Genomic DNA, 27,126 nt, shown 5'->3' with positions numbered 1-27,126 from the left:
TCCTAGAGACAAGAGCACATCAAACTGTTTTCCACAATTTTTTAAATTCATAGCTAATACTGAACCTTTTAAAATTATTAGTGGTGATAATTCAAGTTATGTTGAGCTCAACAGTTGATGAAATATTTTCACATACATAATTTTAGTGAATGCTGTATGCATCCCTAAAGTAAATTTCAAACATTTAGTAAATGTTAGTCTATGATTTTATTTGGGCTATGTCCTAGAGATACAAAACATAAATAAAAAATGTTCTTTGCCCTAGAAATATATATGCATATACATATACATATATATAGTTCCAAACTGGGAGCTTAGTTGATTTAAGAATGTATATATATACATTCCTTAGGAAAATATTAAATAAACTCAGAAATTAGAATATGCTGCCCATTTAGGATATCTGAGTTCACTTTCATCTAGAGCTGACTTCAGAAATTTTTGATACAAAAATTTACCCTTGTCTTTCTGTAGAGGACTGTAAAGAGTAGAACTTTAAAGTAAATCATCGTGGGAGCAAGAATTCAGAGGGAAATACCCATGAACATATTTTCATTAGTTATTTCTATTAGCTGATTAGCTTTCAGTAACAATATTTATAACTTTAAGATTAATTTTTAATTAATTTTACTTTATGAATATGAAGGTTTTGCTTGCAAGTATATATGCACACTGTATATGTAGCTAGTACCTATAGAGTCCAGAAGAGGAAGGTCAGAAACCCTGGAACTGGCATCATGTATGGTGTGAACCACTGTGTGAGGGCTGGAAACTGAACTCAAGTCCTCTGTAAGAGCAACAAGGGCTCTTAACTCTTAAATCAACTAAGCCCCCAGTTTGGAATGTTTTAGGAGCTACAGACCCTTCTAACTTTTATGGCTGTCAGCAAAATGTTTTACAGCCCTGCTAACAAAAGAAAAGTTATTATTAGAGATGAATAAAGAGAACCAGAACCTAAGCTACCATGTCTACATAGTCATCTCTGCATGCTCTAGGGCACAATGGCTAAGCTTGCCATTAGGTGGCATTCTGGGTCTCACAGATGAGAAGATGAACACTCTTGAGGGACAAATGTAGAAAAAACAGCTTAAAACGTTTGAATAAGAAGGAATGAGAAAGAATTGAATAATATCTTCATAAAGGCATTCATGAAGAACAGAAGTAGTGCACCAGCTCTTTTTTCTTTTTTCTTTTCTTTTTTGCCACTAAAGACAGAAGAAAATAAGTTTGAATTGCAGCCCCTAAGTATTTAGATTATCAACGCAAAATGATTTCTGATAGGTGAGATTGTTGGTTTTGGAACCAAATACCCAGGAAGGTTGTGAGAGCTCCTTTAAAAAAAGAGGGGGTTGTGGGAAGTGGGGAGTCTTAATCTCTTCTCATGGTTCAAGTGGGACATGACCCAAGGCAGGAAGGTGGGCTCGATGGCTACTCATTCTCCTTAGGGTCTCGTGACTCTATCAGTACAATGGGTTTAGTTGCTAAAAACACCTTCCTGTGTACCTCGAGTCTTCTTTCACCTGCACAGAGATTCCTCTAATCGTTCTACGGAGAGAGTAACCACAGTCTTTAGCTCACCAAATGAAGCAGAGATGGACTTCTTTTTTTCTTAGTAGCAAATTGAAGCACAACAGAGACACATGCAGGGTTCTGACAAAGTGAACTGAAGACATTTTTTCCCATGTAGTTCACTGGGCTAACAGCTAAGAAATGGGCTCCAGAAGGGTGGAAGATTAGGACCACCCAGCTTCAGAACTACAGAGTTAAAATGGAATTCATGGCCTCTGACTCCCGACACAGTGACCATTTCATAAAATATATTTTTCACTGTGGAAGACCAAAATCAGACTTTTAAAAAAGAGTATGTTTCAAGATATATCCAGGTGTTGAAGAAGTTAGAAAACCACCACATTCTTTATAGAAACCTTTGGCTCTCTTCATACTATGATGATAAAATCAGGTAGCTTCCCACATGGACAGATGTGTACAACAGTCATCCTATTTCTGAGACCATTGCCTCAGAGCTTTTAGCACAGATAGAGTCCACATTTGCCTTATGAATTCATAATGTGTCAACTAGCCATTACCCATATGAGTAAGCCTTAGAGACAGAAAAATACTTGACTACTCAACTTTCTCAAGTCTTTTTTAATGATCTGAGAGACTTTAGACAAGTAACTTAACCGTTTATTCCTTCATGTATAAACTGGTGTTTGAACCAGGTTGACTGAGCTATTATCACAGGGTACACATAAGCATGGCACATACTAAAACCTCTGTAAACTGTAGCAGCTGCTGCTATTATCATTGCATGTATCCCAGCACTGGGCAATTACACAAAGAGATCATAAGAGATAACAGCCTTTACATTGATATAAAGCACAAAGAGACTCTTATTGGAGACAATGAAACCTTTTCCCATTACTGTGAAGGCTCTATGTCTACATTGCCATAAGAAAGTTCAGGTGGGGCAGTTGGAGAAGGGACTGAAGGAGCTGAGGGAGTTTTGCAGCCCCATGGAGGGAGCAACTTTGTCAACAGGCCAGACCCCCTGAATCTCCTAGGGACTGGACCACCAACTAAAGAATACACATGGAGGGACCCATGACGCTGGTCACATATGTGGCAGAGGATGGCCTTGTTAGACATCAGTGGGAGAAGAGGCCCTTGGGCCTGGGGGTGTTCAATGCCCCAGTAAAGGGGAATGCCAGGGCAGGAAGATGGGAGTGGGTGGGAGTGTGGGCAAGCACCCTCATAGAGGCAGGGAAGGGGGATATGATAGGGGAGAGACCTGGGAAGGGGAAAACATTTGAAATGTAAATAAAGAAAATATCACAAAATTTCCTTTATCTCCTAAGAACTGAACATGTAACAGAGGCTCCACTCAGTGAACTACAGATATGTGATGGAGAAGGCATTCTTTCTAAGGATTTGTGTCCAGAAAGGACAGTGTCACTTAAACAGATAAACTTAAGATGCTACCTTAAAGGGATGGATGAGAGAAACAGGGGGGAGGGGCAGTTCAGCTGAATCTACAATCTAAGCAAAAAGGAAGAAAACTCACGAACATCAAACAATAGTTTTAAACTAAAATATTTGGGCACTGGCACTCTAGTTGCAAGTGTTAAGAGCTCTTCATATAATACATGAAATATCTTTTATAATATATGAGAAGAAATCCAGGGCAACAAGATACAATGATTTTGTTGAGACATAAACTTCCAACAACATTCTTTTAAAATAACTTTTATGAGATTATCAAAAGCTGGGCTGGAGAGATGGCTCAGCCGTTTTAAAGGCTAGGCTCACAACCAAAAATATAAGAGATTATCAAAAGCATACAATGGATACAAATATATTCCAACCAAGTTTTCAAATGATAAGTAAAATAGGAAACAATTTGTTAGTTTAACCCCTCTGAAAAATGATGGGGCTATGTCAAGAATCTACTAAAACAACTATTCTCAACTAATGATGAGAATAATCTATATCCAGTGATGCTTCCATTCCTATAGCTTATCAAGCTATTGCTGTCTTGAAATCAGAGTGTCTGTGATTACCCACAGGAGACTCTCAAATGACTGTACCCACTAACATTCCCTGGAGGTAGAGCTCATGAACTACATAAGTCATGAGAAGCTCATGAGTGGCCAATGAGGCAGCACGGTAGTCACATGGTAAGCTGCTCATAGTCCTGTAGGTAACACTCTCCTTATGGTTCTGTGGCTAATCCCTTTTTAGGTTCTTGTAGGCAGCCCTTCTCCGGTGCTCCTATTTACACTCATTGGTTCACTGAACTAGAGTTGAATGGAACCATTTCTTTGGTCTGTTGGTGCAAATGAATGCTCATTCATGTTGCCCCAGGAAACGCACACACAGCCCGTGCCAGGAGCTCCTGCAGTATCCACAGGAGGTCCACCTGGTAATGTATGTTTTCCCAAAGGTTGAGTTGTTCTTCCAAGCACAGAACCTCCCAGGCCAGCTCTGCATTTTCTTCCACTCAAAACACCTGTGTTAAGTGCTGTGCGCTAAGTGTTCCTTGGAAGCACTTGCTGAATTTTAGCCCCACTTCCCATTTCTACCTTTCCTGAATAAAGGACTTAGAAAACTTGTCTGTAATTGTTAGAATCTCAGACTTACAAGTTGTCTGATAGACAGCTCATGCTCAATAATACATTTCACTGAGCGAACTCTTATGACCCCATTTACTTGGTTTTTATCCCTGTAGCTTTCCATGGAACCATGATTTTTTTTTTCTGCTCTCATATGCTTTATACACCATTCCTAATCATTTTTACTAAAGCCCAGACTAGTTTCATTTCCTGGCTGAAGAGAGTAACTGTTTCTTCACCTCTAAAATCCCCCACACTAGCATTTCAGAGGAGCCACCAAGAGCCCCAGCCTTGCTTTCATTAGATTCCAGAGTTGTGATTCAAAAGAGCCTTTGTATTTGTATGCTTCGTGCCTCTCCTCAGATCATGTAGACCACTTAGTCTATGAGGATTCTACTACTTGGATCGCCAGAAACTTCAGGAGTCTTTAAACGGTTCTTGGAAATGTCCTTTAAGTCCAAATTCACTATCGGATGTCATACCTTCACCCTGAGCCTTATTTTTGTTGTGATACAGGTATGTGAGGATCCGTGTCCCCTCCTCACTTTCCTATGCTTATGAAGACCAATAATTATGCCCTACTTACCTCTTACCTCCAAGCAACGAATATATGCCAACCAGTGCTTAATACCTACCAAAGGTAGGGCATAGGATTAGAAGAGATGACAATTAAATTATCTAGAAAGCGAAAACCCTAATGCTTTGTAACTGCATATGAACGGAAAGGACTCAGTTTATGTTTGAATGGATGCTGTGAAGTTCGTTGCCTGCACCTGTGAAATGAGAGCTACTAGGCTACTGTGAGGCCTTCCCTGTGATTACTTGTGGAGAGTGAGAAGAGGACAACGAAGATCACTCACATTTTTTCCCTCAGCAGCCAAATTGCTCAGCAGATGAAAAATTAGCATTTGATCATATTTTAACATTAATGCTCCACCAAGTCACAAAAGTGCTATGTGACAGGATTTAGGAAAGGTTCTCTGTGGTAAGTGTCTTGAGGGTTAGAGTGTAGCATTCATTTAATGTATTAATGTATAAAGCTGATCAATATAGTCCCCTTCCTGGAAAATATTGCAGCTCTAATCTGCATTATTGTCATTTTGGAGGGAGCCCTGAGTTCAGTACTCTTGAAAAAAAAAGTCTGCAGCTGAAGAGAGAGGAGGAGAGGTGTTGGTTCTCAGCCAGACTGTTTGGAATAACCCTGTCTCCAGGGAAGGCTGCTTCCTAGCCACTTTCTGCTTCACATACCCTGATTAGAGACAAGCTGGATGGGGGTTTATGACATCTGAGAACCCAGGACAAACGTGGCTCCTGGCACTGTAATCTGATTTCAGAATGGCTTATGCAACCCACATTCCCTGTGGAGGCTTTCCCGCATTTCTGGATAACTGATGAATATTTCCTTTCTTTCCTTCTTTTTGTGTGCAAGGAAGGAAAAACTTCTGCTCATTATTTGACCGGACAGGGCAGCCCCCTCTTTGGAGTGAGGGCTGCACATGAATCAGTGGATTTCTGCTGCTTCCTTTCATTTACCTGCTGGTTTACTAGACACCCTGGGCGGCTCTGAAGCCTCCCAATGACGTCAATGGGACAGAGAAATTGGAGCAGCAGAGACAGCTGCAATGCACCAAGTCTACTGAGGTTTTATTCTTTTCTCCCAGGGTGACATCCGAGACAGATATTATCTTAAATCAAGCCCTTCTGGCTCAGCACCAATCAAAGGCATTTTATCACGCAAAGCAGTTAAAAGCTCCAATTAGAACATTGGTTTGGCTTTTTTCCCTAGGAATATTTTCTTCGTGGCAATTAATAATGCAATTAAAACTGAATTAAACAGGAGAATGCTCACTAAAATATTTAATTAAAATATGGGAACAATTTTCTTTAATGTTTCATTTATCACATTATTTAAGAGCACTCTGTAGCTTACATTTAAAAATCCAGGCATTAAAAATACCACCTTTCTCAAAGACATAAATAAAAGACAATGTCTAAGAGATGTCCACATGTCAAGTAGCCAGAAAAACTAGTGACATGTATCGCACCATCTGCCTTTCCTTTAAGGACTCAGTGGATCAGAAGTCCCATGAAAACTGACTGAAAAGAAGCTGGTATTTTGTGAATTAACATGTTTTCACAATCATTCAAAATAAAAACCTGAAGGAAGATAAGGGAGCCAATTGCTTTTTGCTGTTGATAAACACAACATATTTACTGGTTTTAAAGCTCTCTTCTTAGGAATAAGTCTTCCATATTTGATCATATACTGGCATATTGAAAGCAGGAAACATACAACACTTAATGACATAGTTTACAAAAGAGGTCTCTAATCTTTTCTTCTCTATTTTTAAAAAGAAAGTGTCTTAAACTACTAAAGATGTCTAATGCTCTTACAGTAAATGTAACTACTAAAAAATCCTGCAGGCAGGGTTTCTGTTTCTTTTCAAACTTTCTTACGATGGCTAGGTATAGAATGTTTTCATCAGGGAAATGGGTACAGAGCCTATGGCAGCCCTGCTCGCCCTTCTACATGGGAAGCTTGTTGGCAGATGTTAGTGTTCGTGTGCATATAACATGGAAGGGAGAGAAATTTGTGCATAGAAATGCAGAAGATATCAGTGTTAGTCTTGGGGTTATATAGCAAACAAACTGGTTCTAAAGCCACTGGTCGAGAATGACAACGTGGCCAAGGGCAGCAGGCAAGACTTTTCAGCAACCACCTACTATCCTCAAACCATTGCCGTCCATTCCTATGCTACCTTCTCAGATAATATCACATATGACATAAAAACACACCTGATAACAGACCCCCACCCCAATAATCAAAGGCCATGTATAAAGACTTGGATTTCTAGTGAGGAACAAATAAGAGGGCATGTGTTTAAGTGTCAGCACCAGAACTTGGGTTAGGGACAGTGGAGAATGACAAACACCTTGCCAAATGGGTCATGTTTACCCTGGCAGGGATCTAAAGTGCTCTTTATTATTTGGATTGAAACAAATAAATTTCCTTTTAAACACTCTTTCACGAACTTGTCCGCAAAACAGACAATTTAATGCAGCTGAGCCTCTTAACTGATCCACCACTGGATTCTTCATTTATGCTTTTAGCATAAAAGTATTAGGACAGGCATAGAGAGCTAAATAGATGTGCCTGTATACCCATCTCCTATTAGGTACATACCCTTAAATGACTGCATTGGCACAATGTAACAGACTCAAAGGACACACGAATAAAGCACCTTAGGGACTCAGAATGTGATCGGCACTGTTTTCAGATGTTTGCATAAAATTGTGTATTACTGTCTTTCAGTGCCAAGTAATGTGTTAGTGGTCTCTCTCTTCCTCTCTCTCTCCTCCCCTCCTTCCCTTCCTCCCTCTCTCAGCCAGCAACATGAGAATTATTCTTACTTCCTGCAGATAATCACCACTATCAGTAGCAAAAAAAAAAAAAAATAATAATAATCAAATTAAGGCCATTTCACAGCTGTGGGAAACCAACTCCGAGCCAGCAGCCTGCCAAAGCTTGCTAGTGCTATAAGCAGTCTAAATTCCCAGGTTACCTAGCCATCAGGATGCTTCCCCTTTGGTTTTTCTTGACCTGGGTCCCTCTTTTCTGGCTGCAAGTCCCCTACTTCATGTCACCACTAAGGACTATGGCTGCAGCCTTATTAATGTTTCTCCTGTGTTAAGCTTAGTCTTCATCCCTGTAAATCACCAATATAGATGCAGTAGTTCCTGCCCAAGACCTCCATGACTTCTCAAAGCTATTATGGAGGAAAAAAAAAATATCTCTCCTAGCATGTCTCAACAGACCTTACCTGATATGCAGCTTGATTAATTTCCTAACTTCCCCTTCCTTGTGTGAGTCAGGATTCTCAGTGAAATCATCTTTCAACTCTCTCAATTTACTGCCCTGTTTCATGTTTCCACATATCTCCTGTCCTTTCCCTCATCTCAACCTGCCGCTTCCTGTGAATAAAAGCTCCTCTTATGGCAGATGCTGACCAGACCACAGGCTGTATTTGCTCACATCTGCTTCTTCCTTGCTTGCCTGAGCTCCATACAGGAAGAACTGCCAGTTATGTCTCACCTAGGCACAGAATAGCCTGAAGTTGTTAAAACATGCTAAATGGATCCCTGGACAGGATCACCCTTGATTTCTCTTGCTCCATCTCATTAAGAAAGCTTTAACTACCTTTTGATGGAACAGGGATAGATTGATATGGAGGACACACTGGCCATAGTCCCTCTGGTATGGGTATTGTTTCCACTGAGGTAATAGGTGTCGGTTGGCTTTGAGAGGCATGAGAAAGGATACTACAAGCTCTAGAATTTAGTTCAAATAAATGTATTCAAAGTCAAGACATTTTTTATGTCAATTTTTTTCCATTATGAGGTTCAGAGATGGGGAGGAGTTGAAGAAGCACTGACAAGGATGAGGTCCAACTTTCTCAGCTCAGGGTTGGGTGGAGGTGGGATGGCTTTCCCTGGTGGAGGCTGTAGCTGAAAGCAGAGAGCACATATTCTATGGGTTTCCTGTCCTTGTAATAAGTACATTGTGTACCTTGTCAAATCAGAAATGCAATAGAGCTAGAGGAAGGAGTCTACCCGGCCTGCACATTGAGCCAGTTAGTCCATTGTTGAAGCTAGACTAATACAGTGAGTTGGATGACTTGGGTTATTTATTTAATCATTCATTCAGCAAATATTCATAGTCAGCCATACCATCCTAGACATTATAGACTCAAATTTATACTAGTTAAGTATCTATGTTTTAGCATACCTTTTCCCTTATAATTACATTTTTTGGTGTAAATGATCAGACACTGTAGAGCATTCCTTTTGTCCATTGGCAGAGTTTCTTTTCTAAGACATGCTACTGGGACTTCTCCATCTAAAATATGCTTCTTACCTTCAATTTGTTGTATTGCTAGACATGTTGTATACTCTCCACTATCTACTGACAAATAGGGTTACTGCTGTCTAAGTCTGCCCTGGTTTTTCTCTAGTCTGTAGTTAACCATTTTCCATTTGACAGGACTTTGACATTGCTGGTTGAGTTTCCATGACAAGACTGATGAACACTGACACATCAATGACTTTAAATGAAGGTAGATCCTTATTGATAGATGATTGGTATCCATCAATTGGGTCTTGAACATATAAGATTCATTATCCAAAGTTAATGAGAAGAGCTGTATCTCTCACTTATTTACTACAATGTCTATATATGATTTCTCCTTGCCCATGATGAAAATACCACGAAAATTTGTTAACTGCCGTAGTAGGCAATCAAAATATTTTTAGACAAGATCATTAGTCATCAACAAACCGGGTAATAAATGTTTTCTGTTTATAAAGGTCACAAAGGAATGTAAATATACTCATTAACTAAAATTTAAATATTTATATGCTTATAAATGATGACTTAAAAGTTAAAATTATTACCAAGAAATCAGTAATTATGCAAATTGCAGTTCACACATGCTGAAAGAGCAAGCATTTTGAAGTCATGCAGAACTGAATTTTCATTCAGATTTTGCTCAGTGTGTGTTCCAGGAAAATTAACATCATCTAAACCTCATCTGTAATGCAGAGATAGGAGCAGCCATTAAACAGTTTCTCATGAAGAACAGAGCAGTGTACATAAGGTATGTTACCCTGGTAAAGGTAAATAGTTTATGTTTTCAATATATACATATATATGTTTAAAATATATTTTTTTCATTGATTTCAAGTTTGTTGAAGAGAGAAAGGAGAAATGGTCAAAGGGTGATTTCACAGTATGCTCCATACCCTGGACTTTTTCTAAGTAATATATAAGACACATACATATGCATGTGTATATGTATACACACACACACACACACACAAAGCATGCTTTTTATGCCCTTGTTATATAATTGCCATTGTGACAAAAGATTATAGTACTTTAATATTTGAATTATAGTTCCAATTCTAAGATGTGTCCTGTCTTAGAAAGTGATTTTTGAAAAGGGACTGAAATATTACTGGGTTTTCACTGAAAAATTCTTCCTATTGACTCTCCTTTGAACTACTATGAAGCTTCACCTAGCTTGTGAGCCAATACAACACCCACCTTTTAAAGACTGTAGGGCATTGCTGGAGCCTTGTTTTGATTGATTACTTGGGATCAATAAAACACCAATGGCCTTGAGCTGAAGTTCCTAAAATGTCACAGAGCCTGAATATTTACTACATGTGTGACAGACACAGCTCTAGGTTGACATGTTCTGACTTTAGTTCACAATACTATTCAGAACCAACCAGAAATTTCAGGGCTTGGAAACTTTGCTGCTGTTGGCTTAAATAAAGTAACACCATCTTATTTTACAAATAAGCATTCTTCAGGCCAAATGTTCCAGGAGTAAGAGGGTGGGTTCATTGTATGTCACATGGACAAAGTCACTGAAATTTCTGGATATGAGTACATCTCAAGTCATACAATTACTATATACATGCATGCACACTCATTAGTTTAAGTATTTGATGAGTACTTGGTATATGCTAATGTTAGTCTAAACATATGTGTACATATGGATACATCTGCCTGTACCATCTATACCTCATATTTATATCCACATATCAGTTAGAAAGACTGGAAAAAAATTATCTCTCATATAGCTCATATTCCATTTCACTGTAGTAAGTAATATGGGAGGTGTGGAAACATGCATAAATAAAATATAGAAGGCATTCTGTAGGCTTTATCTTGGTTAAAGTCAGTCATGCCCTTTTCTATCTCTGTCTATCTAAAGGGCCTCCCTCACACTCAGCCCCCAGAGATGTGGAGTACAAATGGCACCTCCTCTTTGAAGCCTCTAGTTCTCCATGGGGCTTCAAGGAGCTTTATGCACAGCTCTTCTATGGCCTTTCTCCAGTCATTTTCTTGGCAGGTATCTATGTCACCCACTACAGTACAAGGACCTCCTGGACAAGAATATAGCAACGATGGATCCTCACTAAGCGGCTCATCGTTGGGGCCATTGATCATAAGCATAACAGAGGAGCAATCTCAATGTCCGTTAGTGAAGGAATGTGGTTTCTAGCATAAAGAAAAGGGTAGTTAACTGTGAGGGGAGCTGTGATGAGGATTCTTCTTTGCATACCACCTATACTGAATCATTCATGAATTTAAGTAATATTAAGCTCGACGTTGAGTTAATTTGCATGAAATACTTTGGTTCTGCTTTCCTAAATCTGATGTGACTGTCACGACAATTCAAAAATTCACTTTTAGTTATTGACACAAAGACCAATAAAGTGATCGATGAATACATTTTATGGCTTGATTGCCTTTTAAAATGCTTAATTTCATCTATGCTATCATTTTGATCAGTAGAGCATAGACAAAGTGTTTACTTCCTCCAACCTTCTAAAGATCATGAGAAAATTAAGTGTAAGTGCTACCCTAAATAGGGGATTTTAGCCCTCAGACTGACAGTGATTAGCCCAGTAGTAAGTACTTACTGCGTTTCAGGCAGGAGTGCTTAAAAAGTGGATGGACCTGCAGCCTTTAACCAGCACCGAGAGAGCAAAACCTGCCAGGCTTTACAGACAGAGCTCTCAAAATCACTCTCAAATTTGCTAATGCTTTGCCAGTTGACCTCCAGACTTGGGATCTTTGTTACAATCAGCTTGAGGAACTTTGCCCTTATTGATTTCAACTGTGCAACAAAGAGGAAGCTGTATCTCTGACATGGAGAAAGGTCCTAGGAGCAAGCTAACATCCCAGCATCCCTTTCTGCAGTCAACGCTGAGGATAATTTCCTGAGCCATCTGTTTTCACCAGCTTAGAAGTCCTAGGTACCTTTCAGACAGAATAAGAACAAATTCCTTCTTGCTCTTTTGTCTGCTGAGAAAAAGTCTTTTGCATGATTCTTCAGGGAGTTAATCTCATAAGGTTTGTTTTTCTGTCCCCAATTCAAAGCAAGTGCATTCATACTTCTTTCTTATGCTTGGCCCCAACCCTTTACAACACTCAGCTCTAGGCAGAGCAGAATGATAGATGGTTGACGTAAGTGTGCGTTCCATTTAAGTAGGCTCTGGGAAATTCAGTTAAATAGCAAAAGAAGAAAATACAAGTGTAGTTCTTCAAGCATCATGTGTGCTTTCATTTGTCATGAAAGTAGGATTGCAGATGCTCCTTTCAGTTTCTTTTGTGGATGGCTAACGTCTCAGGAGGAGGATGCTATCTACAGCACCAAAAGGAATCATCTTGGGCATCTACAAATAAATTAGCTCTTAGTTGAAATGAATTTTTATTTTGTCTGTACCTACCAGTGGCTTTCAGCAAAAGATAGTGCATTCAGATTATATGAATATTCAGAGTGTACTGGTTTTTCTCTTCATCACAGGATCCTAGTTTCAGGTTCTTTTTTCTCTCCTGGTGCTGAGGTTGTTAGAGCAAAGAGTTATTTCTGAGCTACAGAAAAGCTGCACTTTACAACAGAACCATACACAGAATTATAACCTAATGGTTGCCAGAATTGGCTTCTGCACGGTTTGACCATTAGCTTCTGCTTAGAGTTGAGCAGTGGCAAATACATTTTGTCACGTTCCATGGATTTTCTCTTAGTTTAGAGAATAAATATTTACTCATTTTTGGTAATGCCAACAAATTAGTAACTTAGTTCCATATGTGGATGGTCATGGTACTCAGTTAATCACATCATCAGACCTACTGGATATTCTAAGTGTAGGTTCAGCCCACTTTAAGGAGTAGCATAGGACAAAGGAGTTGACTATGAAATAAACAAATGGGGTGCAACGCACTGTGTGCATGACTCCTGTTATTAGGGGACTCCTTCTGAGATCTCTTCAAAGTCTCATTCCTGTAGAATATTAGCGTGATTGTTTACATAGAACTCATTGATGTGGTTTTAAGTGAAAAAAGGAAAAACACAGATTCATTTGTCATTTGTTATTAGTTGTAGCTCAATATAAAAAACATAGACTCACTCAAAAAGCTATGTAAGTCAAGTGGGATCAACTGGAATAGATTCCCTCAACTCTTAAGAGATTATATAAAAGGAGATCAGTCACTAAGTGTAGAAACTTTACGAAGTTTCTTATGTAGGTTTCTAAACCTTCCACTGTCAAAAGTTGAAAAATTTTCTCACTTTTAATTCAGCAGTATAATTGAGATCCCATTTCCAACTTGCCATGGCTATACCTCAAAGATTATAGAAAAAGGCAAGCAGACTTTTGTGGGCTTAGCAGCACATGTCTAAATTTTGCCCTGTTAAAATAGAACACAACTCTATTTCTTTGGAAGTACCCCTGGATTCCATAGAAACCGCCCTCAGTAGCCCCCGCCTCCAGGCTGGTGTCTCATTGAGCTGTACCCATTTCTGCCTGAATACACTTGTGGGCTCCTCACGGCTCTCAGACCTCAGCTGAAGCAGTGGTGAAGTTTAGCCAGCTTGGTCTGCCTTTTCATGGTTGTCTCCAACAATTCCTCTCTTCTTGTGACTTGGGATTAGCAGTGTTCCCTACACCCCCACCCCAAGCCCCTGAGTGAATCTGACTCTGCTATATCTATATCGTGACTGGAAGATCTGTCTGGCAATTTTCCATTTACCTACAGCTTACTTATCCATCCATATTCTAGTCATGAGTCACTTCTTTTATGACCCTATTGGACTCAAGCACGTCCGTGTTGCCAAGGCGAAGCATGCATACATGTATTACTGTTGTAGCAGTAATATGGTAATTCATTTATTTTTGGATTCATCCTCTCTGATAGCCATACAACTTTCATTTCCAGAAACCCAACACAGTATCTGATAAATAATAAGTTCTCAACAGACATATACTGGAAAGATGAGTAAATCATCCATTTTGAGAGCTAAATGAAAAAAATTTTAAAAGTTTAATTGTATAGTACATTGCAGGTAAAAAAAAAAAGATAGGTATTTTCAACAATGTTAACCAACTTACAGATAATGTAACCTAGACAAAACAGGGCTCACTAGGTCTACACTGAGTTTCTTGGACCAAATTCTGCACTAACTACTTGGACATCTCATTTAAACGCCATGGTCAGACACACTGTACCCAAATTACATTTTGTTTCTAATATGAACTAGCATTTGGAGTGCTTTGTCTGTGCCAGGACATGCAATAGCACTTCCTATCAGTCCCCAGTCTTCACATGACTTTAAGGCAAGCCCTGGGAGCTTATTTACAGCCAAGGAAACTGGAGGCCTCTCTCACCCAAGCTCATACGTCTGGCAAACAAGGCGCTTGACTTTCCCTCTTTATGGGTCAGATTCATCTTGTCTCATTGGAATGGGACCACACTCTCCAAACTGTGACTCCCATTCACCTTCCAAAGGCATTTCATCCCCAAAGAGGATTTGGGATCAAAGAAAGCTTAATGCAACCTTTCTCTTCTTAAAGTATGTCCGCTTGCTAGAAATTACACTTAAATTGTTCACATAGCAGCGTCCTGAAAAAACAGCAACCTGTGAGAAGTCAAGGAGCTGTGTTTTGTCTTTGACCATTGCTTCAGTGAAGCGCATGACAACCTTAAACTAACATAAAGGAGATAGATAACATTAAGGAGACGTATGTAGATTGATAGTATATGTTGAGCTCTTTGGACCAGATACTGTGCTAAGTATTTCTATATCTCATTTAAAGACCATGATCAGACACATATATGACAATGGCAGGAAAATAGTTCATTTTCTTTTTTTGTGATCCCGTTAAGCAAATTTCTCTTTTAAACTCAACATTCTGGAGGAATAATCAGAATTCTGATTTCCTTTTCCTTGAATGTCTCCTAAATTCTAAAATAAAATAATAATGTTTTCAGGAAAAATTGTGGTTGGACATATGAGGACTAATTATGTTCAAAATGAGGAATCAGAGTGCTGGGATTTCTGTATTTGCTCATCAGTGTTGCTGAAAAGTGAATGCAATAAAGAGTCCGACACCAGGTATTGTGTACGTCATTATGCCAACCATCCTTTCTGCCCTCCAGAATCACTATATGCAATACTCAGGCTTAAAATATATGTACAAATTCCATTGGAATACACGAATCCGGAATTGTTCAATGGCACAAATCACTCATATCAAACCAACAAGTATCAGCTTGGTTCTGGTCTGTGATATTTTTGTCTCTCACCCACCTGTAATTCCATATTTCTTAAAGCCATTACCCCTCAAAACGGAGTCGCAGTTCAGAGATAGCAGATATATTTTTTTTAAACAGTGGAAACTAATTTAAGTCTCTTTTATAGCTCAGAGGTATGCAATTAGAGGTTGGTTGTAGCACAGTAGTAGAGTGGCTTGCTTAGCATGTGTGAGGCCCTAGGTTCCATTCCTGGTATTGCCAAAATAAATAAACAAGCAGTACAAAATTAAAAACATAATCCATGAACCACATAAAATATGTATCTAGGCATGGCTTTAACAATCTTTACAGTTTTATAATAAGTGTTTATTACCTTCTTTTGTAAGAGTTTAATAGATGAAAGATTTTCAAATAAAGTCTTATTTTAAACTTCAAGAAAATTAACATTCACAATTTCACTCTGGCTTGAATAAGCAGATTACTTATAATTATTATATAAAAACTCCACTCAATTTATTCTATATTTCTAAAATTAAAAGAAAACAGTCAGAAAAAAACGAACTTTTACTATCTGATAAAAGTAATAGAACTTTCACTATGCTCCAAACACTGTATAATCTTACAAAGCTCACATTGCCCCTGAGCATCTGCTTATTTGAAATTTCTCATTACTCGTGTTTAAGCGTGAAGCCACCTCCCAGTTCTGCTTGTGAAGTGTCAGATCAGGTTTGTGGCTCCAGCAACACCTACCATATCCACGAGTGTCGCCTGGGAGGAGGCAAGTCGTTCACGTGCAACATCCTGAACCGGTATACTGTCAGCCCACCGCTCAGTAACTTAGCTCATCTCCATGCGTCTCTGTGTTCTCGCTGCCAGAGTTTCTACGGAGCTCTTTGTCCGTTCATTTTTCTTTCTGATGGCATGCCACTCTCCATTGCGGAGTAGAGATCATTCCAGTGTGAGTAGCAATGACTTAGCAATCGACACATGAGGTTGCAGAGGACCATCGCAAGTAGCTTCCTTTAGAAATCAGATGAGAAAATTGACGTGCAGCCAAATCAGCATGAGAGCTTCCCGTGGGGTGTGTAGCACTGCGTGCAGTTTACCTCAGAGAAGCAAAGAATTTGAGTATCCAAAACTGCAGAAAACCACCCCTTTAAACAGTATTCATTTTGTCCCTTGTTCTGTATTTTCTCTTCCATGCCTGGTGATATGTCAGCTTATTTGGGGGGTTTCTTTTAGCTGAAGTTCACAGTGCTCACATTAATCAAATGAACTCTCTTCTCTTTCCACCCTTTGCTTCGCATTTTGAGCTATTGAACCTCCTGTCTGACTCGTTCTGCATTGTTTAGCCCATTCAGTACACGGCGAGAGAACACCTAACACACGGGGTCAGATTTCCTGACATATGTTAGACTACAGCCACGGAGAAACCCTGGAGAGACTTTTAAGTCCTTTTCATTGCAGAGGATTATGGAGCAAAGAAAATGTCTGTATTACACAAAGAAATAACAGTGAGACTGGAATAATGAATTCAACTTTCAGGCTTCGGTAGGCTCTCCGGAATGCTCTCAGCATGCCTGTGTGCATTTAAACTTCTACTCTGGCCCAGGAAGCTAGGTCTCTCAGTAGATGCAATGATCTTTCAAGGCACAGGATCACCATTAACTTAGCACAGCAGGAAGACATTCAAAGACCCTTAGATTGCCCCCCGGGAACTGAAGTGATAAATATTCCCAAAAGACATTAGACAGGGAGGACAGAGGTGCCAGTGATCTGGATACCAGGTAAAATATGGCTATTACTTTTACTAGCAACAACAGCCTTCGGTCAAATGAAAAGGTAGGCTTTCATGGCATCACCTTTGTCTTTTGCTTTGGGCTTTATTCTTACTCATCAACATTTTACATCCCGATAACGGGGTATTTTAGCTGGATCCAAATTCCTGGAAGGGTTAATTGGTTTACTTCAGGTTTACTTCCACTTCTTTGCTTCCTCTCCCTCATTATACTCCAGAGAAGCTGACCTTAGAAACAAACTCATTATTGTTATGGCAACAACTGGCATGCATATGTATGTATGTATGTATGTATGTATGTATATGTTTTATGTATGTATGTGAGAAGGTCAACCTTTTGGTCTTTGCTAATTAGACTTTGCTCTTGTGTCCTTCCATTGTGCTTTCAGAATAACATCCAGAAAATTAATTAAAAACCCAGATCACAGATTATCCACCAGTCAGAACTCTGCAGCTTGTCTCTACTATGTTCCAAATCAGAACCAAAATCACGATAAGCTCAAGTTTCAGGTATGATCAGCTCTCTGTTCCCTCTCTCACATGCCCAAGCAGGGGCTTTTGCTGTTCCTATATCATGCCTCAGAAAAACTGTTCATTTTCTTAGGTTTTTTTTTCTTCTCTTCTCAGTGAGGAGTCATGGTATACATTTATAATCTCAGTACTTATGCATCTGAAGCTGGAGGATTTGAGGTGAGTTCAAGGCCAGCTTAGGCTACAATGTGAGATATGATGTCATAAAGCCCACCAGCAACAAACGTGCCCAAAAAGCATCCTCTCTGAGTCAGCTCCCACACAAATGTTCCTCTCGGGTCATTGCTCTCATGTCAACTCCTTACAGAGGCTGTGCCTGGCCTTCCTGCTTCTGCGCTCTACTGTGTCATCCCTTGCAGTCTCTGTCACTAATGTACAACTTAATATTCATCACATTCATCATTGCACAGGGACACCTCAAAAGAGACTTTGTTAAAAAAAAAAAATAACTGGCAGGGTTTACTTTATTGCCTAGTATAATGTAGGTGCTCAACAAATGTTTGCTGAAAAATTCATTCATAAACTAAGATGAATGCCGGTCCACAGGTTTATGGGTAATAAGAACAGAAGACAGTGGGCTTAATTTATGGTTAAATGCAAGTGATATTTGTGAAAGCAATAGTTTGGGCCAGGACAACGCGTGTCCAGGATAATGTGTACCGGCATGCATGTTAATGCATGTGGAAGCCAGAGAGCAATGTCAGGGATCTCCTTTTTTTTTTTTTTTTTTTTTTTTTTGAGGAAAAGGTTTCTCGCTAAACCTGGAGTGTCATCATTTTATTACTATGACTAGTCAGTGAGTTCCAGGGAGCCACCTGTTTCTTTCCCTCCCAACACTGGAGCTATAAAACCTATGCTACCGTGTGTAGATTTTACACGCATGCTGAGATCCAAATCCAGGTCCTCATACTTGTATAGCAAGCCCTTTACCAACAAGGCCATCTTCCCTAGCCCAGAATAACTATGATACGGCAGGCTTTATATTCTCTGGTGGTAAGCGAATCAATCAACACGACTATTGAGCAATAGTCAGTGGGGAGGAAGAAGACACCGGTCACCAGCTGAGGCCCCAGTGACTCCCAGGTGGCAAGGTGACTTCTGAATGCTACTAACAGATTGCTTTGGGGTAAGTAAAGAGAGAGAAATTTACTCAGGTCACCTCGGAATCTCTGACAAGAATTTTTAAAATATGAAACATGGCTAATTTACTACGTCATTCACTCTAGCTCACTCCTGCAGCCTCTGTGACAAACTAAGATTTTAATCTTGAAAAGAGGGTAAGAAAAAAAAAGAAAATATAACCTTATTTTCTTTTGCAGTTTAAAGGGATTAACAAAAAAAAATCCTGTGTTCCTTTTATTTTAAATACCTTAAGATATGGTTCACTTGCAGAACAATACACCTTTATAAAGTGTCCAATTACAGTGAAAATACAATTGTGCACTGGTCACCACTATCAAATTTCTTAATATTGTCCTCATCCCTAAAGATATCAAGTTTCTATTCATCATTATCTACACCTTCTTGTAAGGACTATTAATCTTTCTGTCTCAGAGCTTTGCCTATCTTAAACAAATTACATATATTAAAGCACACAGTATGCATATATATTATAGATCATACTTGTATATGTCACATATATTGTCTATATACAACATTGTTATAATGGTTACTGTTCATTGTCAACTTGACATAGTCAAGAATAGCCTCGGAAGAGTCTCAATGAAAGATTATTTACATGGTGTCGGCCTGCGGGTCTGTCTACCTTAATTAAATTTATCAATGTGGGAAGACTTAGCCTACTGTGAGCAGGACCATTCCCTATGCAGTGGCACAGAAGTAAGTAACAGTAGAGAAATCTAGCTGAGCACAAGTATGCAAGCACACACATGTGTGTGTTCATTTCTCTCTGAACTGTGAACATACAGTTCCTGGCTAGACTTCCCACAACAGTGAACTCTAACCTGGAAGTGAAGACCAGAGTAAAGAACTTTCTCCCCTGAGTTTCTTTTTGCAAGGATATTTTATCACAGCAACAGAAATGAAACTAGGATAATTGTCCATGTACAATATGCGGTTTCTCTCTCAACATAGAGCTTCACTCCTAGTGGAGCATGCATAAGAGTTTCACTGTTTTTTATTATGAAAGGATTTCATGTGGATACATCTCATTTTGTTTTTGTTGACTGCTATTGGACTTCTTTAGTTTTTAAAGCTATTATTAATAAAATAATGCTTCTATAACATCACTCATGTATAAGTATTTTTACAAATGTACTTTCATTTTTGTTTGATGGAATTTCAGAATCCGAGTCATGGGGTTGTATCATAACTTGTCTAATATTTTGAAAAACTGTAACTTTCCCAACCACAATGTGAGTTTTAATTTCTCAGTCTCTTCTCTAGCATTTAATTGTCTGCCATCTTAGCCATAGACATTTGAGGGGGGTATAAAGTGGTCAGCTCATTGTGGTTTTGGTTTACATACCTCAGACAGTTACTAACATCCAGCACATTTTGTTGGGCGCTGGTCACTTCTATATCCTCTTTGGAGAAATGAAGACTCAAATTTTCTGCTGAAGGCCTGGGGTACAGCTAAGTGATAGAGTCCTGGCGTAATTACTACAAGACTGTTAGGTTGATCCATAACACAGGAAGATGAAGAAACAGAAACCCAAAAAGAAAACAAATATGTATTTATTTTCTTGGTTTAAAAACCTGGGTGATGTAGAGCCTCAGTACTGGGCTGGAGCCGCTGCTGCTAACTTCTGGAGGAAGAACCCTCACAGAGACACGACTTACATGAGTTTTACCTGTTCTTTGCCTTTTCAGTTTTTTTTTTTTAAATCTGGTTTTGTCTTTTATTTATTAAATAATATTCTTAGATACAAAGAAAGCTTATAATTTTTTTTTATTTTAGTTAAGCCTAGTTGATCTTTCTTCTCTTTATTGCATATTTGGATACTTTTTCACGTAGCACTTTTAGAACATTTTTAAACAGTGTTTATAATACAGAAGCTTTGCATGTTCGTGGAAATTTTATTTTGAAGTACTTTATTCTCCTTGATGCCACTGTTAATATAATTACTTTCTTAATTTAATTTTCAAGTTGGACATTAGTGATGTATAGACTTACATTTGATTTTGTGTGTTGATCTTATTTTTGAAATCTTGCTCAGATCATTTTACTTTTATTTATTTTCTGGCAAGTGTGGAGGAGGTTGCATGCATTTCTTGGTATCCCCAATGTAAGTTCTTTAACAGTGGAACGGATTTCATTTAATTCGTGCAACTGAAGAAAGAAAAAAATGTCCTTTGAGTTTCTGAAGAGAAACCCACTGACTCTCTGGTGTCAGTCTTGGAAAAATGCATGACCTTTGACTCGCATCTCTCACTAAATGTTGCAATATTAATATTGATATAATTATAACCATAACAACAAGAATTACCTGTGGAAGGAATTATATATTTTGGTAAATTTACCTCAGTCTTGTAAATAATCCTTGGAAGTAAGGATCATTCTGCTCTCATTTTAAAATGGAAACTGAACCTAAGGAGACAGTTCACAAATTTTCATGGCTGCAGTTAATTACCATGGCATCGACTCAAATGTAAGCTAAAAGAGACAGGTGTGAGAGATGCCACTTACACCTGGGCATCTCCTTGTCAGCTCCTACACGTGAGCACTGACTACTGTTTCTAGTAGAGTAAACCTCACTGCTTATAACAGTGGTTCCTGGTCCCTTCCAAAGCAATCCTGGAGAATCCTCAGTCTTGGGGAAAGGTTACATACAGGAAAACTTTATTTCAGGATAGCATCTACCAATGGTTTTTTTTGGCTTTTCTGTTCCAGCAGGTTCTGTGCACAGATCTTGGATTCAGGTTTAGTTGCCCCTCAGCAACGAACAGCCTTTCCTGAACAAGCAGTTCCACTGAGTGGTGATTGCACTATCTCTTGCAGTACCAGTGGGGACCTGCACAGCCTGTCCCAAAGCAGCTGGCAATTGCATAATCCGGACAGCACTGATTTATGTCACCAAACTTTCAACTTACTAATGGTAAATGACATCATAAAGCTGATCTCTCTCTAACAAATTTTAAGTGTAAATAAATTTACTTACATGACTTTAGGGGCTAGAGAGATGGCTCAGCGGTTAAGAGCACACTGGTTGCTCTTCCAGAGGTTCTGAGTTCAATTCCCAGCAATCACATGGTGGCTCACAACCATCCACAGTGGGATCTGATGCCCTCTTCTGGTGTGTCTGAAGACAGCAACAGTGTACTCATATAAATAAAAATAAATAAATAAATAAATCTTTTTTAAGAACATGACTTAATTGGCTGAGGTATATTATAATAAATATTGTGCTTCTGAACAAAAACCGATTTTTTGGTTTTACTTCCAAGCCATCTCCTTTAAGGAGCATCTCTTTAATATGAAAAATTAGGATCTGTGCCATTTTACTTATAAATAATAAAAGCAACAATAATGTTCTTTGTGACTGTTATAGTATCTTATCCACATAAACAAGCAATTAAAATAGAATTATTAAATCTAATTTAAGAGTTTCCAAAGAACTTTCTTGCATATTGTTACATTTAGTAGCCACCACAATCTTGTGATAAAAGTATATCTATTTGCATTGTATGATTCAGGAAACTGATGTTCAGACAAAACATCAATTTCAACAAAACATGCTGTATCAGATATTATGGCAGGCATCACAGATCTTTGGGATCTTAGTGATCTGTAAGCCTTATCTACTAGTTGAAGCTCCTTTTGAGACAGTATTTCTATTTTGCAGATGAGTCTTAGAGAGGATTTGTCTTACACAGTGTTCAACACTGTAGCAAGTAAAGAGCAGGGAAGGATTTGAGTACAGTTCTTTACAGTCTAGGTTTGCACTTTCCCCAAAGTCAAGGGAGACAGTGACAGCTCAGTCCAGGGTATGGTCAATTCCCTGTGCATAATGACAATGAGACAACTGACTTCAAGTCATGTTGGGTTGGATCCTCTGTTCATTATAAACATAATAGCTAGCTCACTGAATTTTATCCTAACGATTCACAATCCTTAACTTTTCTTCAGTTTACTTAATGCCCTCATCACCTCATCCACATACTATGACCAGAAGTCAGTACAGACTGCAAGCAAATGGAGATTTGTGGCTATGGACAAGTGGGAAGTTAGCTGGCTACTCAAAGTCTGGTGCACACTCTTTTAGATCTATTAGATTCAGTAACTAGTTCTGAATGATTAAACTGCAGAGTTTGGAGATGCTTCACTCTCCACATGACACACATTGTTAGGCTACCTTTGTGTGGACTGTGTGTGTGTGTGTGTGTGTGTGTGTGTGTGTGTGTGTGTGTCTTAGGCAAGGGGATCAAATGGCACCAGAATGTCAAAAGTCAAAGTAGGCATGCACACAACCCCCTCAGCACCCAACATCCCTGTAAAATTACAAGCTCGTCCCTGAGTGTTATTTTTCCAATATGGATAAAGTCAAGAGGCAGAAAGGGTACAAAGCATCCCAGGAATGACCTCACACTCAAGACTTTCACTGAAGATTTGGACAGTCTAGAGACATTCACGCACCAGCTATGAACAGGGTACATCTTCATCAGTCAAGAGCACTTGGATTAAGATAAGAGTCCTTTGATGAGTGCCTGCCGTGCATGACAGTGATATGGGCATTGGTAAATGCCATGGGTTTTATGCAGATTCTCATAGACTGTAACAAGTTTACAATTTTGTTGCCATCAACTCAGTTTCAAAGACAATGAAATCAGATATCTAAAATATTAAGCCATGTACTTAAGGTCATAAAGCCAGTGAATTTGAGAGTCTAGCCCAGATGTGTGTACCCATAAATCACTGATGCTTTACACTGCCAGAAGTCTGCGTGGAAGAGCAGTGGATAAGTGGCTGATCTCAAGAACAAGGTTAAGTCACTGAACCGAAGGGTCGTATATGTAAAGTCACAGAGTCATGTGATGCTGTGAGCAAGGAAGGAAAATGTACATAGTGACAGCGCAACCTCTCCACCTTGCAGGGAAAATGGGTAATTTCCATGAAAATACCTTATGAGTAGCAAAAAAACATCTAAATAAGAACTTCAAAATATTAGAACTTCTGCAGAAGAGAGTTTCTAAAAGGATGAGTTGATTTCTTATTCAAAGAATTGAGTGTTCAACCAGATACTCACTCAGAAACAGTATCCTGATAGTTTAGACTTGGGCAAGTCTCCAAAAGCTCCCACCAGGGATAGTTTCCTGCAGTCTGTCTAAGAAAACACTCCAACAGAAAGAAAAAGGCCATACTCTGTGTGTGTGTGTGTGTATGTGTGTGTGTGTGTGTGTGTGTGTGTGCGTGTGTGTGTGCATGCATGTGGGGGGGTACTCTGTGTATATGAATTTATGTGCATGTGTGTGTGCCCATGTGTGTGCTGGTCTTCAGATTTGCATAACCATGGCTATTAATTGGCACTGGTTCTGGGTTCAAACCTGTCATCAGTACACGCCTTGATATGCTGCACAAATTGTTCTGTACTCAGTGTGAAAGCAAGAGCGAGGCACTTATAATAACTTCTCTGAATGATGAGTTTCCAAGACTTAGGAGAGTATACTGTAATTTCAGGAGGGAAAAGAGCCACCTTTTCATCTTCTAAAAGGCTGCTTGAGAATATTTTTTAATTCCTGCCTGACAGTGCGTGCGTCCTTTAGTATGAGACTGTGATCTGGAAACAATAACATCCCAGAGTTGAAACAGAGCTGCTCTCCGTACTGCTGGAGGGCCACAAGCCAACTTGGCTCATCATGAAGTCTGACACAGGCACCCCCTCCTGATGTGCTTTGTTTTCATATTTAAATAAATCCTAGAGACACAGTTGGTATAATTGGATCTTCAGAGGTACTAAGAATCAATTTGACATTAGAAAACTTTCCTGTAAAGAGAAGACCATCAGTGGCTATTGACTCGAACCTGGACATTTTACAAATAAAGAAACTTGTACAGAGACCTGTGTGAGGCTGCTTGGACAGCGAGAATCTTTTCCCAGTTTTGTGGATATATTAGAAGCTTGTCCTCATTAAAAATGACACTAAGTAGATTGTGTCATATGTTTAACTCTACTTACTGAGTGCTAAATAAAATAATGGCAACTCAGTGGAGCAGAAAGGGAGTTACTGGAACTACACAGACCTGAATTCAAATTTCATTTAGTTTCTTAATCGGTAACAGGTAATTTAATTTCCTGGGCTTTGAGGTTTGCAACCATAAAGTGAGGATATAATACACTGCACTATTTAAAGATCTTGAATTTGTGAGTGTCGAGCAACTAATTAAAATGGGCACAACTAAAACAGAGGAACTATTGGGCCCTATAATGAAGCCATTGTAATAAATGAAAGGGTAGACGCAGTGCCAACCTCAAGCAATACTGAATAGAAAGATTCAACAGTTCTTGGTCACTATCTCTGTGCTGTCTCTAGTCTCTATATGTCAAGCAAGGTCTGTTAGTCAAGCTCTTTCACACAAGGGACACAGTCATGCTCTGTGCCCCAGCCTCATGATGAGAAGGAAGGACTCTTCCCTGCTTTAGTCTTTTTTTGTAAAAGTTCCACGTGACAGCCTTCATTTGCTCATTGCCAGCATGTCAGTTCTTCTAGACAGCAGGTGGCAATTTCAAAGTCCTTGGTAAAACCTACAGTGTTTGGATGAACAAGTGAGACCTCTTACCAGAGGGAAGGGTGTATTAATGACTGAGATAACTATTGTAAGTACTATTGGTACCTACAGCACTATGTATGAATCTACTACAGGTACCTACTACAGTACCTATAGCACTATGAACCTACTATATGTACCTACTCTAGTACCTATAGCACTATTAATCTACTATAGGTACCTAATTCAGGAAGGCCATAACCCAATAAGATGATTGCCCTAAGATGCCAGACACATAGTAGGAACACAGCAGACCACAACTGTTTATTTGACTGGAAATTTCCCAAACTTATTTTAAATGTGTATCAGGCAAGATACTGAGTATGTAAGAGTCTCTAAAGCAATCTATATGGTGGCAAAGGTGACATTATGCAAGTGTGCTAGGGTTTGGGACACCAGGTAGGGTCCTTGCAGTCACTGGGAACCTTGGCACTCTATAAGGGAATTGACCAAAACAGTTTGAACATTCATGTTTTCTCTTCTCATCTTTGTAATTTCACTAGCCCAAAGTACAAAACTCCAAGAATAGGTTCTAGAAACAAAACAAAACAAAACAAAACAAAAACCCAAAACAAACCTCATATTTCATTAGATCATGAATGAGGCTCACTAGATGGTTTGGTTTTTAAAATAATCCCACTGGAGAGATGCCTGAAGAAGTCAGAATGAAGGTGAACAATCCAGTAAATGAATATTTTAGAAGACAAACCAGGTGTTAATGGTGCTTTGCCTTGGTGACCGGTGGCAGGAGAGTAATCAGAAGTCAAATTCCAGGTGATTGTGCAAGGCAAGGCCTGTGGGAACTCACTGACTTAAATGCCTAGCCTGAGAAAAAGAGTATAGCCCCCATGTAGTAAGTGGACTCCCACTTTACAGTAGAGTCTTTCCAGGTCTTACTTCTGGGATACGAGTTTGAGGTCCTAGTCCACAAAGGAAAGATGCTGCTGTGGTCACAGATTTAGAGCTGAAGGGAAAGAATAGGGTTGGAGATATGATTCTGGCAGCCATTGGCTGGCTGACAGACAATGTTGAAGTCCAGAGTTCAGCTGATGTGAGAGGAGACAGACAGGAACTGAATTGTAGACGCTATGTGTCTGGAAGATGAGCATCCACTGGCACCATTGGGAAATCAGTGGGGCAGACTGTCTGAAGCTAAGGAGAGGAAAATGTTTGAGGAGGTACAACAGAATACACAAGATGGTTGGTCCCAATAACAATCTTGATAAAAGAAGCAACGTCAGTGGAGCTGTGAGTATGAAAATTGGGTTGAAAAGTGGAGATGGTGAACCGGCACAGTTCGTGGGCTTTATTGTAAATAAAGGAAGAGTCACGGGGTTTATTACATGAGAGATGTGGTATTTGAGGAGAATACTGAGAACAGAAACAGTTACAAAAAACCATGTATTTGGAAGATAGAAATGCAGTGACACCTTAGAAACTGAGCATATAATAAATATAATAAATGCATGTTGTCTATTCCAAAGACTGTATAAGAACCAGGTGTTTAATACCATGAACTAAGTGAACACTCACTCTGGTCTTTCTCAAACTGCATCTCACAAAGCATTCTATCATGTCCCCATCTTAAATATTTATGATGATGCCACACATGTCCTGATTCAGGCTTCTCATTTGAGTTCTGCTTATAACACTTGCATTGTCTTCCACAATAATAGCTATTGAGTTTGAAAAGTAAAGAAATTGTTGATGTCCCAGTGAGCTCATGCATTTCAGTTCCTTTCACTCACTCACTTTGATGAAATCTGAAGTCAGATGAAAATGCTGTTTGTGAATTCTGCTGGAAGGGTGTAGCACACACTCCCCTGTCAAAGGCAATGGCCAGTCTTGA

General features: G+C 39.2%; 1 protein-coding gene across 4 annotated transcripts in view; it reads right to left on the bottom strand.

The window, feature by feature from the left end:
• The window catches only part of Pde4b (phosphodiesterase 4B), a 539,717-nt gene that overhangs the window by 174,990 nt on the left and 337,601 nt on the right, over positions 1–27,126 (bottom strand). Inside the window, exon 1 of one of the 4 annotated variants that reach the window (XM_031377967.1) lies at positions 15,973–16,231. The exons of the other annotated variants lie outside the window; for them this stretch is intronic. Coding sequence (XP_031233827.1) covers positions 15,973–16,022 — 50 coding nt within the window. The 5' untranslated portion in view covers positions 16,023–16,231. Of the gene's footprint in view, positions 1–15,972; positions 16,232–27,126 lie in introns of those variants that run through there. 4 annotated transcript variants of the gene reach the window in all.

Source organism: Mastomys coucha, unplaced genomic scaffold, assembly GCF_008632895.1.
Source record: "Mastomys coucha isolate ucsf_1 unplaced genomic scaffold, UCSF_Mcou_1 pScaffold18, whole genome shotgun sequence".
Lineage (NCBI taxonomy): Eukaryota > Metazoa > Chordata > Mammalia > Rodentia > Muridae > Mastomys > Mastomys coucha.
The sequence above is the reverse complement of the archived record's forward strand: the minus strand, read 5'-3'. Positions and strand labels throughout refer to the sequence as shown.